We start from the raw sequence: 18016 nt of genomic DNA on the forward strand, positions 1-18016 counted from the left end.
AGGAAGCAATGGTTACCAAGATAACTAGTAAAACAGTGGACATCGTAGTCATGAGAAGTGAGATTATCAAACATTTCATTCCACCTATAGGTTACTCTCCCACATGCATTATCTTTGAAGAAGGTTAGCTATGATGACTTACACACTTGTTGCTGGATGAGGACAGGCTTCTACATTGGTAATCGAAGTGGTATTCCTAATATCTCTTCCTTAGAAAATTGGTAGTGGAATTTGATTCTTACACTATGTGGATTTTAGTGGTTCTATGGTGGGTTAGACTCCTAATCTTCCCCTTTTAGTTCGAGTCAAATGAGGTATTTTAAGAAATTGAAAATATACTAGGGTTTTATTATGAATGAGACTCCTCATACAAAATGACTTTCTATATCTCAATTGCAAGAATTTTGTTTGGTCTCAACATAGTGTCTAATATCCCTAACGTAATTTCTATCAAAGAAGGATAAAAAAACAGAAGAAAGCCTTCATATAATAACATAATCATTTGGGGTAGGATTTCCCTAGTGCGAAGGCAAAAAAAAAGTGGGTTTAAAAATTGCATAACAGTTTGGATTCCAGTACCCCTCCCTTAGACAATATAAACTCTAAATGGAATACTTCAAAGGAAACTATTTTGGAAGTGAGGGGAAGTGTCTCAGAGTTTTCCTCAAGCTTTGTAACCTAATGAAAACAAAATAGATTCGATGAATATAACTTCTTTTGTAATAAAAAATTATTGGCATAGATGCACACATAGTATGAGCTACTTACATAGATAGCATAAACCCATTTCATTATTTATAGATGAAGATAAATTCAATGATAGAAATAATATTGTGAATTTTGATCTAACTACCCTTAAGTTAGGCATTTAAAGGCACAATTGAGGTACATCATTTGATAGAAATAATTATGCTTCTCTTTTATGAGTTTTTTCATTCCATATTGGAATGTGAAACCTTGGTTAGAAATATTCCAGAAAAAAATTTATAATTATGTTTATTCTTGTAATTATGATTAATATTTAGAAATAATTCCACTAATAATATTGATTTCCAACCAACACCTCCATCATGAGTTATTTATTAGTGTGTATGATCTGAGTGCCAAATTTTCCATATTGGCATATTATGGATGACATCCTAACAAAGGAAGAAAGAAACAATTTATTTTAACCTCCACCATGCTAAAGATAGCCTACGGGGAAGATTTCTTCTTCATCTACTTGATGTATTCAACCATTTTTCTATGAAGCTTCATAATAAATGCTCCCATATTGTTGACAATCGCTAAATAGATTATCGCAAGAGCTAGCTGCCAACATATCTACATATCCTTGTAGTTTTCGGAGGCCTCACATTCTAAAATGAAATGATTTTATGTATCCACATTTATGGAAGAGCAAGAAATTCATACTCTTTCCTCCCACACTTGTTTTTGCCTTTTAGAACCTATTTCACAATGGAGTTGATGACAATTAGTCCTTAATTGAGCAGTAAGAGTTTTGGCTCTCCAATAGATGTTGGCCTCTATGTATGCTTTTGGTTTATGACTATGAGTGGGATTAAACACTTCAATTAGTATTTTCTCTTTCTTCCTAGCTCCTTATCCCATGTACGCGCTTGTGGAACTTATCCATAACAAAATATCTTTTCTCTTTGTTGTTAATGGGATAGGTATTCAAGCAAATGTCTCATTCACTAAAAGATTTCTTATTTTGTTGCATCCAATTTTTTTTTATTGTCATTAAAGACAACCTTAGACAATCTTCCCTCTTCCATTTGCTCAATTTTTGAAAATACGCTATGACTCATACCATTGCAATTGCTTCAATAGGAGAAGCCCATGCTTCAGTTAACAATAGAGCATAAGGAACTGCACTTTTCATCTTAAGTTTATTTGTAATCAAACACTCCTGAATTTTGTCCATTTGTCTCCAATGCATGTGAGATGTACTGCTTGCCCATAGTTCACAACCATAGAGAATCATTGAAATCACTAGAAGCCTAAAAAGAGTTTGAGTGTTTTTCCAGTCCCATAACTATGGCTCTCTACACCTATTTTGAAAAGCATAAAATTCTTTCCAAGCCCCCAAAGTTGTTTTCCTTCTACAACAATCCCAACTTAGTTTTTGTTGAAGTCAATTCTGAGGTATTTGAAATCCACAACTTCTTCGAGAATGTTGCCTTCAGAATAAAATTTATGTCGTTAAAAATAAAAAAATCATCCGAGCATAGATTTTGTTGAAATCGATTCGGAGGTGTTTGTAATCCGATTGCTCATGTGTTTCGCAATAGATGCATGTTATTAATTTATTGCCAATAATTACTGATTCATTCTTCTTATGTTTCTTCTCTTCCCAAAGGTTCATCCCCCTATTCGGTTACATTCTTTCCCTCCTTTATGGTTGGATAAAAATAAGTTCTCAATCCTTTATGAGAACTAAAAGTTATCATCTTTTATTGTATCTCTACCATTTATAATGTGTAATGCCCAAAACTATTGTGAAAACGACACATAAAAAGAGCTCACTAATCTAGTGCAATTTGATCCTATTGATGAAACCCCCTTCTACATCTTAGTAGATCAAAATAGGATCAATTCATTCATTAACAGTTTATATACAATAATGTTAGCCTGCACGTAACATTATTGCGAGCTATTAATATATTCGGATGTGTCCCCTAAAATTGGAAAGCCTAATTGCCTTCAAAATAGAACTATGTTGTTAAACTTAAAAACAAAAATTCTAAATAAGCAAGATAAACATTAATGGATTTAGACTTCTGTGATCCATATTAATTTTTTGACGAATCTTCAGTGAAAATCACATAGAAAAACTTTTTTCGATGCGTTTCGAACCAACCAGTGTGGTTCATCGTTAGGACAAGTTGAATGAGCAAATCTCGCTTTGCACATTAAATAGATAGGGCAGAGTATCCCATGACTCAATTGTAACGGCTAAAAAGACAACAGCTCAACTTGATCGGATAACAGCTAGTTTGACTATGATATAAAAATTAATATTAACTTTACTTCTTATCATAGTCAAACTAGCCGTTATCTAGTCAAGTTGAGTTGTTGTCTTTTTAACCATTATAATTGAGTCACGGGATACTCTGCTGTCACATACCCGTACCGTCAGCAAATTTTTTTATTTTATTTTATAAACAACACAAGTCCTTGGTAAATAACTCACCATCTCTATGCACAGTTATATTAGGTTTTGCAAATAATTAAACATCGTATGCTTATCATTTACCAACAAAGCTTTACCGCAGACTTATATTATGCATATGGTATGCTAACCGTGGACTATTATATGCATGTTGAGACATCACAATAACGAATAATAATAAGACGCACATATATCTTCACCACGGCAACTATAATGCTGTAATAATAAGGCCAAACATATATCTTTATCATGGCAACTATGATGTTGTTAACCGTTGACTCATGTTATGTTGATTTATTATATATATGTATAGCACTTTGGCAAACGATGCATATTATGGTTAATTATTTGGGTTTCTTCGACTGTTTCCTTGGTACTGTCCGAGTGCGCCACCCGAGACTGCCGACGGCGTTGCCATGTGACGAGTGTACGCGGCGTTCCCTCCGCCGGTCCGATCACGTGGAGGGCAGATGGCTGCCATAAATTCTCTGCCAACCTCACAACTCGATCAAAGGCTGAGATTCTCCGTGGGAGATCTAACGGCGGAAACGCATCCAAATGTCCCGCCCGATGGTGAATGTATAAGGTTCTATTTTCTACTTGTCGGGTTATTTTTATTCTGCTGCCGTGCCATTCTGTCTCATTCGGGCTACTGTAACGTTACGCACCGAGAGCATGAAGGAGCCGAGATGCTGCTTCATCCAGCTCCACTGCAAGTGCAAGGTAAGCTTCATCGTTTCCACTGGTTATTTCCTTTGTTCATTACCTTACTACATGTTGATTTATTCAGGTTCTCCTTGCTCTTCAAATCAACTAACGATTATTCGATGGTTGCATGCAGTGGTATCCATCTCTGGTTCGCAGCGGAGGAGGAGGTCGGCCCATGGAAATCTGGTGCTTGCGGCTCTACCACAGGTGCGCGGTTGAGTGAGGATATTTGTTCTTTGTTTTGCTGAGACTGCTGACAGAGGGTTTTCTTTACGCCTATCCATAGCCCACCTTTAACCTCACCGTTTTGATCGCAGGTGGCTACGGAAGGCTTCCTCTGTCTCGCTTTTATGACTGCTTTGGGCCGGTTATGGGTTTTTCAACCCTAATGCTACCAGCGTTGAGTCTGGAAAGTTTCTATATGCATGCAATGCTGCATTCGTATAACTGTGATTTGGTATTTGAACTGTTAATATAGATATACGCCGGAGGGCGTTTCGGCCATGGCACCATTGGATACTGTTTGGGCATCGACCCTGTGTAATTTCTTGTTTAATGTTTAATACAGCCTTGCGACTTTCTCCATTCTCTCATGCGACTTGTGTGCAACTAAAATTAACAGTGTAATCTTTTAGTATTTATAATGAATTCTAGTGTTATGTATATGCTACTGTCTCTGTTGGTGGAAATACTGGTTTCCTTGTATTTTTTTTTTTTGAGGTCGGGGAGAATCCTATCCACCCGGATGCCTCGAACTCCGACCATGCAACCTTTGTTGATTTTTGCCGCAGTATATTATCTCATGAGGGTTTTTATGCATATGTTTATTTGGTATTTCGATTTGTATATCTCATTGTCTGTTTATCTGGCTTATATGACGGTCCATGGACAGTGCAGACGGCTCGGTTAGCCGGTCATATGTCTGCGCTGTGCAAGGAACAGGTCTAACATGCCGCTCGTACCAAGAGCTACAGCGGGGTTTCATAACCGGTGTTCTGTATACCAATTTAATGGCAGTGCTCGGTATCGCTTGGTTTGTTTTCTAAATTTTAACATGTATACAGCCGCTTCTCATTCTATGAACGCTGCTGGTTCATCGCATTTTAATTTTATTAAGGGTTCTCATGACCCGGCACTTCCCTAAGAGGGTTCATGCATGTTCGTTTAAGAGGGGTCTCGGGTAACAGCGTTTCCCTATAGGAACGCCTGTGCCGAGATACCCAGCTGCCCATATATCTCGTTTTCATGAGATAAGGCGCATAAAGGGTGTTCAGCACCGCAAGATTATATGTCCTTTTATCTTTCTGTGCGCTGTATATAAATGTATATTTTAGTTGTGAATGCAAGGTTACCGAGTTTAATTGAATAGTTATTATTATTTTATTATTGGGGTTTCTCTGTGGCTTCGAGAACAACCCGTCTTCTCTCGGCTCTGACCCGGTTCTATTCCGTTTCTTTTGCCTTGAGTAGGCAGAACTGCCTTCAACCTTGCTGTTTGCTTGACTTGTCTTGCGCTTCCATCTGAACGGCGGAACTTGCTTGGTCTGTCCGCGTCCCACCAGGCTCTGGAACGAGTCGCTGGCCTTGTGGCTCGGTCTCTGTCTGCCATTTCAGAACACAGAGTTCCAAAGTATATATATATATATATATATATATATATATATATATATATATATATATATATATATATATATATATATATAATGACCTGTACTATGCAGCTTGTTCTATACAACTGCGATGTCACCAATATGGCAATGGTAGTATTCTTTCCAAGAACCTATTTATTTATCTCATAGGTATCTACAGTCTAACTTAAATGACTTGTGACACTTACAGAGAAATAAGGGTCAGTCTCACTTACCTGATTGCTGCCAGTCCTTAAGTTCTCAATAAGTCATCTGCAAGCTCTTGCATAATCTTTTAAGCATAATCTTTTAACCGCCCAACCACGAGACTCGTCTTTCGAGACCAGAGCCTCCCCCCTAGCTTCCTCTTGCCGGATCCCTATCCTCAGCAAGGGTGCACAGTGTGCTCGACTATCTGGTCCTTACCAGACTTAGTCTTCAGCTCACTTTTCTTTTTCCTCTCTCTTTTCTCTCTCTGTCTGCCTGTCTCTACAGCACAGACCTTTTGTCATTTTTCCCCTTTTCCTTTGGGAATTTTCAGTTAGAGAGGGTGGTTAAAGTCAGTTCCAATAACTGACTTTTCTTGCCAACTCCCTCCCAAGAGTTGCCAACAATATCATGAGTATTCTTTTCCTTTTAAACATTTAAGTGCATAAAAAAAAATAAAAGAAATACTCTGAAATCTTCCTTTAACAATCAATGAGATAATCTTGCAATGTCATTTCTAAATTCAGTCTTTTACCGTAGTAAAAACTAAATATTTACATTCTCTTGGGGTCATCACATCTCCCCCTCCTGAGATTGGACATCGTCCCGATGTCTGCTGTTCACAAACAGTCCCGGATAAGCCTTCTTAAGAAGCTCTTCATCTTCCCAGGTGGCCTCCTCAGGCCCATAGTGCTGCCACTGCACTTTAACTTGGGTAATAACTCGCTTCTGCAACTGCACTTCTCTCCGGTCGAGAATGCTCAGCGGTTCGACCAGGACCTCTCCTTCCGGTTCGACCTGCAATCATCAATAATATCAGTTAATTTCTATTTTCAAAAATATGTATCAATAGTTCAACTGAATTCAGTCCTTACCCGTATGTCTTGCCATTTGATCACATGCTTAGGGTCGTAAATGTATTTTTTAAGCACGGAAACATGGAATACATTATGAATTCTAATATGGCTTGGCAAAGCAAGCTGGTAGGCTACCGGCCCAACCCTTGCTAAGACCTGAAAAGGTCCAAAATAGCGGGGTGCGAGTTTAGCGCAACCACTCCATTGCAAGGTACTTTTCCGGGCTTGTATTCTTACATAAACATGGTCGCCCACCTGATACTCTTTGAACCTTCGCTTCCGATCTGCAAAATTCTTTTGCCGATCCTGGGCAGCCTTTAAATTAGACCGCACTCTTTTTACCATGTCCTCCATTTCCTTGAGCATTTCTGGCCCCAACCTTAATTTATCTTCCGGCCCACTCCAGCTTGAGGGCGTACGACATTTCCGTCCGTACAAAACTTCAAATGGAGACATCTGGATCGAGGTGTGGTATCCGTTGTTGTACGCGAACTCTACCAAGTGTAAATAATCCTCCCATTGCGTTGGTTTTTGCATGACACATGCTCTTAACATGTCCTCAACAATCTGATTTACTCGTTCTGTCTGTCCGTCAGTCTGGGGATGGTAAGCTGTACTGAAATTCAGCTGCGTACCCAGTTCTGTAAACAATGCTTTCCAAAAGGCAGATGTAAATTTTACATCTCGGTCTGATATTATCGTCTTTGGAAGCCCATGCAGTTTGAACACGTTTTGCATAAAAATGTGTGCAATCTGTACTGCTTTGTAGGTAGACTGCACGGGTATAAAGTGTGCTGCCTTACTTAGCTTGTCTACTACAACCATAATAGAGTCATTATTCCTCCTTGTTCTAGGCAGTCCAGTTATGAAATCCATGGATATGATCTCCCATTTCCATTCCGGAATGGGCAAGGGCTGCAATAACCCTGCTGGATGTAGGTGTTCTGCCTTAATCTGCTGACATTCCAAACACCGCGCTAAATACTCAGCCACGTGCTTTTTCATACCAGGCCAATAGTATTCCCTTCGAAGCGCAGTAAGCATCTTCTGGTATCCAGGATGACCTGCGTAGTGGCTGGTATGAAATTCATCCAAAATCAGATTTTTAAGATTGTTGTCGTTAGGTACAAACAACCTCTTTTTATAGAGCAGCATTCCATCCTCACTTAATTCATACCCCTGCTGACTTTCCTTGCCGGAAAGTGGTATTTGCTGTTTCATTTGCTGATATTCTGCATCGTGGTCTGCTGCCGCTCTTATCTTTTCGTGCAAGGAATTCTCCCATTTACTGAGCGTAACTTCGTATAAACATTGCACCTTTCGACTTAGTGCATCAGCCACGCGATTTTCTTTGCCTTTCAGATGTTTGATGTCGAAATCAAATCCACTTAAGAAATCTGCCCAACGGGCTTGCCTTGCATTCAGGGTGGGCTGGCTGAAATAGTTTGTTAAACTATGATGATCTGTTAACAACAGAAATTTCCTTCCTAGCAAATAATGCCGCCACATTTTAAGTGCATGTATGACGGCTGCCAATTCTAAGTCGTAGGCAGAATATTTCTGCTCATGCTCCTTCAACTTCCTCGACTCATAGGCGATCACTTTTCCTTCTTGCATTAACACGCCGCCCACGCCCTCTCGACTAGCATCGGTACATACTACATAATCCTTGTCAGGATCAGCTATACTCAAGATGGGAGCAGAGGTGAGCAAATGCTTGAGTCGCTCAAAGCTTTGCTGACATTCTGGGGTCCATTTGAATGTCCTTCCTTTCTTCTGCAAGGAAGTGATAGGATATGCTACCCTCGAGAAGCCTTCCACAAATCTTCTATAGTAACCGGCCAGTCCCATGAAGGACCTGATATCCGCCACATCCTTAGGTACAGGCCAATCCATTATGGTCTTTATTTTCTCAGGGTCCACTGCAATCCCTTTCTTTGTAATTACATGGCCTAAATACTGAATCTCTTCTTTGTAGAAGTCGCACTTGCTGAGTTTAGCATACAACTGATGCTCTCTAAGAGTTTGCAGTACCAATCGGAGGTGTTCCTCGTGCTCCTCCTTTGAACGAGAATAAACCAAAATATCATCAATAAATATCAGCACAAATTTGTCTAGAAATTGATGGAACACACTGTTCATTAAGCACATGAAGGTGGCGGGTGCATTAGTCAACCCGAAAGGTAACACTACAAATTCGTAGTGTCCATACCGGGTTCTGAAAGCTGTTTTTGCGATATCCTCCTCTTTAATTCTGATCTGATGGTAACCAGATCGCAAATCAATCTTAGAAAATACCGTTGCCCCTTTGACTTGATCAAAAAGCTCATCGATCCGGGGTAAGGGGTACTTGTTTTTGATTGTGAGTTTGTTTAGCTGTCGGTAATCAATACACATACGGAGGGTTCCGTCTTTCTTCCGGACGAATAGCACCGGAGCTCCCCATGGAGACACACTAGGACGGATGTAATTTTTGTCTAGCAATTCCTGTAATTGCATTTTCAATTCGGTTAACTCAGGTACACTCATTCTGTAAGGTGCCCGCGAAACTGGGGCAGCCCCCGGTAGCAATTCAATGGTGAAGTCAATATCTCTTTTAGGAGGTAACCCCGGGATCTCTTCCGGGAACACATCTGCGAATTCTTTTATCACCGGAATATTGTCCAGTGTGGCCGTTTTATCCTTGGTTTCTGCATATCCCACCTGAATGGCATATATCTGGCACCGTTTTCTGATGCACTTTGCTAGCTGGGATGCGGTGATTGGTCGGACTTGAACTGGTTGCTTAATCCCTTGCATCTCTTGTTCTTTTCCAGCCAGTCCATTCCGATTAGGACATCATATTGTAGGAATTTACAGGGTAAGTTCCTCAGAAAGAACACCAAAAGGACACCGCTCACAAGCAGATCACAGATCAATACACCAGTGTTTTTGATGTGGTTAAAACCCTCAAAGAGGGAAACAGTCCATGGCCTGAGCCAACGCGGCCACTTCAGGCAATTTATTAATCAAAGAATGAAAATTTACATAAGCTGCTCTCATGCATGGATTACCCGAACAATGACCCTCCATGCACTTTAAATAGAACTCATGGACCAATCGGGTGTCAAGCCACGGATCAAGTGTCGGTAATACCGAGGAGAGAGTGAACCGTCGGATCACTACATATCGTGACCGTCGGATTGTAAGTTACAAAATGTACAGCGGTAAAGAAACACACTTTACCTAACTCTATACCTAACTCTATACTAGACCAAGTTGAACTTAACTATTTCCTATGTGTCGGAATATCCTAACATCCCCCCTTAAGAACAACTTGGGATAGGATTGAAGGATTTACAAATATGACACAATAGGAGAAGGAAGGAGGCACTAGAGCCTATCCCCCCTTAGTGACAACTTCCTGAACTCCAACCATAAATCGAAGTTTAGTGAACTTCGCCTCTGTGAGAGCCTTTGTGAAGATGTCTGCAACTTGATCATCTGTTGAACAATATTGCACTTCAAGAACATGGTCGTGAATGAGCTTTCTGATGAAGTGCATGTGCAGTTCAATGTGTTTGCTGCGCTGATGTTGAACTGGATCTTTTCATAGCTGAATGGCACTTTGATTATCACACCAAAGTGTAGTCGGATGCTGCTGCTGAAAGCCAAATTCTGACAGGATCTGACGAAGCCACAAGGCTTCCTTACTAGCTTCTACGGCACCACGATACTCTGCTTCTGCTGATGAAAGAGAAATGGCGCCCTGTTTCTTACAAGCCCATGTAATAGGTCCTGAACCAAGAGTGAAGACATAACCGGCAGTAGACTTCCGATCATCAGGGTCACCAGCCCAATCAGAATCAGTGAAACCGACTAATAGAGGAGCTGCTTTGGCACTGTAATGAATCCCAAACTGTACTGTACCTCGAACATAACGAAGTATTCTTTTAGCTGCTTTCCAATGACTTTCACGAGGGTTTTTCATAAAACGAGCAACAAGGCCAACAACAAAGGAAAGGTCAGGACGAGTATGGGTTAAATACAAGAGTTTTCCTACAAGTTGACGGTATAAGATAGCATCAACTTCAGGAGAAGTACAAGAGACTGAAAGTTTGACTCCAGACTGAAAGGGAGAAGGGGCTGGCTTACAGTCTTCCATGTGAAAATGACGAAGAATATCACAAGCATACTTGGACTGGGAAAGGGAAATACCCTCCTTGGATTGCAAGACTTGAAGACTGAGAAAATAGTGTAAGTGTCCTAAGTCTGTAATTTCAAATTTTTTTTTAGGCTAGACTTCACATGGTTTATTAGGTTGGGATCACTACCAGTAAGAATAAGATCATCAACATAAAGAACAAGGATGATAAGAGAGTTTCCCACTTTCTTGGTGTAGACAGTATTGTCAGAATAACACCTAGAAAAGCCAGATTCTAAAAGAAAGCTATCCATTTTGGCATACCAAGCCCGAGGAGCTTGCTTGAGACCATAAAGAGATTTCTTAAGTCGACATACAAGGCTGGAGTCTATTTGGATGAAGCCAATGGGTTGTTCCATATAGATTTCTTCATGCAAGTCCCCATGCAAGAAGGCAGTTTTAACATCCATCTGATGGACTTCCCATTTTAAAGAGGCAGCAAGGGAAAGAACAAGGCGGATAGAGTTCATTTTGGCAACAGGGGAGAAGGTTTCAGTGTAGTCAATGCCTTCAACCTGTGAAAAGCCCTTAGCAACAAGACGAGCTTTATGTTTATCTACTTTCCCATCTAGTCCATACTTGGTTCTGTAAACCCATTTACATCTAACAAGTTTGCGTCCCTTTGGTAGAGGAACAAGATCCCATGTATCATTTGCCAACAATGAATGATATTCTTCATTCATAGTTGCTTCCCAATGTGGATGGCCTGAAGCTTCTGCAAAAGTGTCAGGATCATGATTTACTGGAGCTTGAGCCAGTAAAGAAGAGGCTCTTTCAAACTGAGAACGTGTACGTCGCTGATCTGTAGGATCACCGGCAAGATCACCTACTGCATCCTGAGTAGCACGGACCCATCTTGGAAGTTGAGGATCCTGAGAAGGTGGGGGAGGATTGTCATCCTCACTTTCATCATCTGAAGAAGAATTTTTTTCAAAAGTAGAAGAGATAGGAAGAGGTGGCACATCCACCGGACTCGGCTCGCAGGCCGATTTATTTTCATCAAATTTTACATCTCTTCTAATAATAACATTTTTGAACTTAAATGGAATAAGTATATAACCTTTTACATCTTCAGAATATCCAACAAAAGTACATTTCTCACTCTTAGGTTCTAAAGCTTTATGCTTTTCATCTGGAATATGGGCCCATGCTTCACTTCCAAAAACACGAAAGTGACTTACATCTGGTTTAATGGAACTCCAAGCTTCTTCTGGAGTGATATTCTTTAGAAACTTAGTAGGAGTGCGATTGATTATATAATTTGCACAAATAATTGCTTCGGCCCAAAAACTAAGACTGAGTCCTTTAGATTGCAGCATACAATTAGCCATTTCCTTTAAGGTGCGATTTTTCCTTTCAGCTACACCATTTTGTTGTGGAGTGTATGGAACAGTATGTTGCATTTGAATTCCATTTTCGGTGCAAAAGTTGATGAATGTGTTTTTAACATATTCTCCACCATTATCAGTTCTTAGCTTAAGAATTTGATGTCCAGATTGTTTTTCAACAAAGGCTTTGAAGGCCAAAAATGTGTTAAATACTTCGCTCTTGAGTTTTAAGAAGTATACCCAAGTGCGTCTGGAGAAATCATCAATGAAAGTTAAGAAATACTTGCAGCCAGAGAATGAAGCAACAGGAAGTGGACCACATAAATCACTGTGCACAAGTTGTAAAGGGGTTGAGGCGTGCCAAGAGGTACGTTTTTCAAAACTGTCCCGATGATGTTTTCCGAGTACACATCCAGAACAAACACCATCTCTGCAAGATACCATAGGAAGACCTGTCACCATATTTTCTTTACATAGATGCTGAAGGGAGCAATAGTTTAAGTGACCAAATCACTCATGCCAAAGTTTGCTCACTTCATCATTATGAGCAACAAATACTGAGGGAAGATTTGATGACCCAAAGTTGTGAAACTTATACAACCTTGTGGAATCATCAGCAATACCAGTAGCTAGAATCTGTTTAGGATCTCTTACATCCTTAATTACAACATCATGAGGTGAAAATTCAACAATTTTACCTTCACCTGAATGAGTTATTTGATATACAGATAGAAGGTTGCAGGATAAGGTTGGAACACATAATACGTCATTAAACTGACCATTGTCTAGATGAACAGTTCCAGTCCCTACAACATTAAGAGATCTATTATCACCAACATATATATTTTTGGTGTTACAATAATTTAAAGAAGAAAACATGGCTTTGTTTTTGGCCATGTGATAAGAGGCTCCAGAATCAATGAGCCACTCATGAGAATGAGAAGAAGAAGATACATTTAATGCAGAACCAGACTGAGATGATTGACAACGACGTGCAGAAAGTGCCATTCCTGAAGATGAAGTTGAAGTTGAAGTTGAAGAATGCTCCACATGGATGTTATGTTTCTTCATTGCGGCTTCCAAGGCTTCCATCTTCTTAAAACATTTAGATTCTAAGTGGCCATCTCGATTACAAAAGTTACAATGTCTATCAGTCTTCTTCCATTTGTTTTTATTGGTCCTATCATTTTGCTGAAATGATCTTTCATTTTGAGACTGAGTTTGCTTAGGACCCTTGTTTGTTTTAGGACCATTCTTTTTAGGATATGACTTCTTAGGATTCTTTGAATTTGGTTGCTTCTGGGCGGCTAACGCTTTCTTGGAAGAGTTTCCAAGATTAAGAAGACCAAGGTGTAAGAGTTTTTCTTGTTCTCTTATTAAAGAATCACAAAAAGAGTCAAAGGAAGGGGCCTTGTAGTCTTTTCCTTGACAAATGAAAGCTTCCCTTGTAGAATGGAAGGTGGAAACAAATACAGAGTAGGCTGGTCCCAACTTAGTAAGGATGGAATAAATAAGGTTACTATCTTCTTTCTTAACCTTAATACCTTCCAAGAGATATCTAAGCGTCTTGAATTTGGACAAGAAATCTTCAATGCAAGAAAAATTATTAGGATCCAATGTAAGTAGCTCATTTTCAAGTTGATGGGCTCTAATTTCATTTTTAATCCCAAACACTTTAGTGATTTGTTCCAATGCTTCATGAGGAGTATCAAGTTCTGCAATATGGAATCTAAGATTAGGAGAAATAGACATCCCTATCAAACCACGTGCTTGATCTTGTCTATTTTCCTATTTTGCAGCCTTGTCTTCATCTTTTGGTTTCTTCTCTTGGCCTGTGGCTATTCTGTAGAGACCTTTACTTCTAAGTAAATATTCCATGTAGGCTATCCATTGGAAGTAGTTAATGCTGTCAAGAATGACTTGGCATGGACTTTCCATTTTTTAAAAAAACTGAAGCTGAAGATGCTGAAATTAAGTGTTCCAATGGATAGATCTCGAAACAATAGGATGTTTTAAAAAAAACGGCTCTGAAAAAGGCTTCCGGATGAAGAAGTTATGGCTTTTTGAAAAAAAATTGTTGAAGTTGCCGGCAAAGTGCGCAAATGTGCGGGAATGAAAAAAACGCCCCCACAAAATGGAGATTTGAACCCAAGACCTCTACTCTCTTAAAATAGCTTTGAACCAATTGAGCTATACAAAAAATTTGAGAGAGAGAGAGAGAGAGGGGCGGGGGCCCTTCGGTTGCGTGCTTGCCTTGAGAAAGCTCTTTTTTCCTACAAAACAAAAACACAAAACCCAACACGAATATGCATAGAAAAGCGAACCTTACGGCTCGAAGTTAGCTTTAGCCGGAAACTAAATATTTTTCTCAATGTTTCTGATTTTCCAAGATCACACTAAGGTGCAGGGAAAAGAGCATACGCATGAGAAAAAAAACTTCCTTTCTGTTTCTGATTTGCCCAGATCGCACAGAGTCGCAGGGCAAAGAGCATACGCAGAAATAAAAGGTATAGATCTGGTAATAAAAAAAGCTAAATAAACAGAAACCGAAATAACCAGAGAGAAAATAAGAGTAAACTGCAGATAAACACTGTATACCTCCAGATCTTAAAAATGACGCAGATAGGGCTACCGGAAACCTTTTCGCGTGAAACGAAAGGGGTTCCTCACTGGAACAAATGCTCCGAACACAACAGAGCAGTCCTCTCGGCCCGAAAGCAATCAGAAACAGTAGATCTAGGAAACGACAGCCGCATGCAGTTCTACCGGCTTCAGATTTGGATCACCAACGGACGTGGCCCTCAAATAGCTCCGATACCATGTAGGAATTTACAGGGTAAGTTCCTCAGAAAGAACACCAAAAGGACACCACTCACAACCAGATCACAGATCAATACACCAGTATTTTTAACGTGGTTAAAACCCTCAAAGAGGGAAACAGTCCACGGCCTGAGCCAACGCGGCCACTTCAGGCAATTTATTAATCAAAGAATGAAAAATTACATAAGCTTCTCTCATGCACGGATTACCCGAACAATGACCCTCCATGCGCTTTAAATAGAACTCATGGACCAATCGGGTGTGAGGCCACGGATGAAGTGTCGGTAATACCGAGGAGAGAGTGAACCGTCGGATCACTACATATCGTGATCGTCGGATTGTAAGTTACAAAATGTACAACGGTAAAGAAACACACTTTACCTAAATCTATACCTAACTCTATACTAGACCAACTTGAACTTAACTATTTCCTATGTGTCGGAATATCCTAACACATATGAGCCAGGTGGAAGCATATTCAGATCTGCTACCACTGGCTGTCCTGCTATTGTTAGGGGACAGTTATTAATCTTTGCCATTACTCGCCTTTTAGCCCCCGTAGCTAGTTGTACCAGCCAAGGGTTCCTGAATTTTTCAGGTTGTAATTTACACTGTTCAACTATCTTTGGGCTAATATAACTTAAAGTAGCTCCTGGATCTATTAGAACAGTGATTGAAAGGTCTGAGATTTTACCTTCAAATTCGACCATGGTGGGCTGGTATTCCGCCTGGCGATCGTCCAGGGCTGCATTTATCCTTGGCACACTTCGTCCCACATCGCCGACAGTTGACGCCTCATGAATCTGGGATATCTGATCAGTTCCCTTCCGTTGCGGGCAGTTCTTGATGTAATGCGGTCCGCCACAACCCCAGCACTGCACTGGAGGTCTGGTTATTCCTTCATTGTCCAGCTTGGCAGATTGCTCACCCATTCTGGTTTCGCCGATTGTCTTAGTTCTGAACGAACCTCTGGGTGCTGCTCTATTGTTCTGCCCTTTACTGCTTCCTTTAACTCTGCTTCCTCGACCTCCTTTACTGTTTCCAGCAGTTTTGCTATTCTTTTTCTCACTCCATTTCCTATTGGAAATGTCTCCTTTCTGTTTGTTCTGTTGATAACAGATTCTGGCCTTGTGAATAGCTTCATCCATTGTTCTAGGATTGTAAAATTCAATCCCTTCCCTCATATACATGGGTAAACTCCTAACAAATCTTTGCACTTTGGCTTTTTCTTCCTTCAGGTAAGGCACATAACGAAGCAGGGAAGTAAAATGATTAATAAACTCATCCATGGTCTGCTGTCCTAATCGCAGATCATGGAACTCCTTCGCCTTTTCATCATAAAAGCGCTCCGTCAAGTATCTCTCTTTAAAATACTTCTGAAACTTTTCCCACGTTATGGTTCGTTCACTTACCCCTTTAACAATTTTGACTTCCTCCCACCACAGGGTTGCCTTCCCTTGCAGCTGGAAGATAGCCAATCGTGCCTTCAAATTATGGTCGTACTCATATAGCTGGAAATATTTGTTCATATTAATTAACCATGCTTCAGCCGCCTCCTCTTGTTCTCCATCGAAGTGTGGGGGTTTGATTTTCCGAAATTCTCCTTGCAGTTCTACCCTTTGACGTTTTGAGGTCTGCAGCTCGGATGCATTGCCAGATTGATCCTCACCTTCTGCCGAACTTTCAGGTTCCACTTGATCGTGCTGTTCCTCCGTCACTCTCTGTTGTTCCGCACTAGGATTGGCTAACGGAGGGTTTTGCCTCCCTGACAGACTCCTCAAAATTCTCTCCTGCTCCATCATTAATCGTGCATTATCCTCCCGCAACTGGGCCATCTCATTTTTCAAGTCCTGGACTGTCTCCAATATAGCCAGGTTCGTGCTCCGCGTTTCCTCCCCAAGCTGTACCCACAGCTCTGGGTTGTCTCTGGGGTTGGTTGCAGGTCCCTGTTCTGCTGTGGGCCTGTGCGGAGTGCTGCCAGCTTTCTGCATTTTTACTGTTAATCTCTAATGTCTTCTGTGATTCTTCTTTCTTCTTTCCTGGTATAAAATTAAGGAAATATTAGCACTGTAAGTTACTTACACAGTTTAGCTACAAAAAATACAACACTATGATCACCTCCCATTTAGCAGGTTAGGCTCGTTCCCAGAGGTCACAGTATGGGAACCTCTGCTCTGATACCAATTTGTCACATACCCGTACCCTCAGCAAATTTTTTATTTTATTTTATAAACAACACAAGTCCTTGGTAAATAACTCACCATCTCTATGCACAGTTATATTATGTTTTGCAAATAATTAAACATCGTATGCTTATCATTTACCAACATAGGTTTACCGCAGACTTATATTATGCATATGGTATGCTAACCGTGGACTATTCTACGCATGCTGAGACATCACAATAACGAATAATAATAAGGCGCACATATATCTTCACCACGGCAACTATAATGCTGTAATAATAAGGCCGCACATATATCTTTATCATGGCAACTATGATGTTGTTAACCGTTGACTCATGTTATGTTGAATTATTATATATATGTATAGCACTTTGGCAAACGATGCATATTATGGTTAATTATTTGGGTTGCTTCGGCTGTTTCCTTGGTACTGTCCGAGTGCGCCACCCGAGACTGCCGACGGCGTTGCCATGTGACGAGTGTACGCGGCGTTCCCTCCGCCGGTCCGATCACGTGGAGGGCAGATGGCTGCCATAAATTCTCTGCCAACCTCACAGCTCGATCAAAGGCTGAGATTCTCCGTGGGAGATCTAACGGCGGAAACGCATCCAAATGTCCCGCCCGATGGTGAATGTATAAGGTTCTATTTTCTACTTGCCGGGTTATTGTTATTCCGCTGCCGCGCCATTCCGTCTCATTCGGGCTGCTGTAACCTTACGCGCCGAGAGCATGAAGGAGCCGAGACGCTGCTTCATCCAGCTCCGCTGCAAGTGCGAGGTAAGCTTCAGCGTTTCCACTGGTTATTTCCTCTGTTCATTACCTTACTGCATGTTGATTTATTCGGGTTTTCCTTGCTTTTCAAACCGACTAACGATTATTCGATGGTTGCATGCAGTGGTATCCATCTCTGGTTCGCGGCGGATG

The 18016-nt window shown here is 40.6% G+C and overlaps 1 protein-coding gene across 1 annotated transcript; it reads right to left on the reverse strand.

The window, feature by feature from the left end:
* Positions 1-4733: 4733 nt before the first annotated feature.
* On the reverse strand, positions 4734-16897 carry LOC149245270 (uncharacterized). The gene is made up of 7 exons (XM_089437779.1): positions 15601-16897; positions 9099-9382; positions 8874-8951; positions 8197-8636; positions 7583-8010; positions 6918-7216; positions 4734-4925 (listed from the first exon to the last, which is right to left on the reverse strand). Exons 1-7 carry the CDS (start codon positions 16895-16897, stop codon positions 4734-4736), a joined length of 3018 nt encoding a protein of 1005 aa, XP_089293905.1.
* Positions 16898-18016: the final 1119 nt, after the last annotated feature.

This window comes from Pinus tabuliformis, chromosome 7, assembly GCF_031772625.1.
Source record: "Pinus tabuliformis cultivar Carrire ecotype Pingquan chromosome 7, CPIR1, whole genome shotgun sequence".
NCBI classification, from domain to species: Eukaryota; Viridiplantae; Streptophyta; class Pinopsida; order Pinales; family Pinaceae; genus Pinus; species Pinus tabuliformis.

Bases quoted from the DNA above. Each gene is read 5' to 3' on its own strand.
- LOC149245270 (XM_089437779.1), bottom strand. From the start codon at position 16,897: ATGCAGAAAGCTGGCAGCACTCCGCACAGGCCCACAGCAGAACAGGGA. The intron at 9,383-15,600 runs GTAAAATCTCAG...TGGCTGGAAAAG, and splicing joins CACCATGGTCGAATTTGAAG to AACAAGAGATGCAAGGGATT. The intron at 4,926-6,917 runs GTAAAAAGAGTG...GTTAAAATTTAG, and splicing joins TCAAGGAAATGGAGGACATG to AAAACAAACCAAGCGATACC.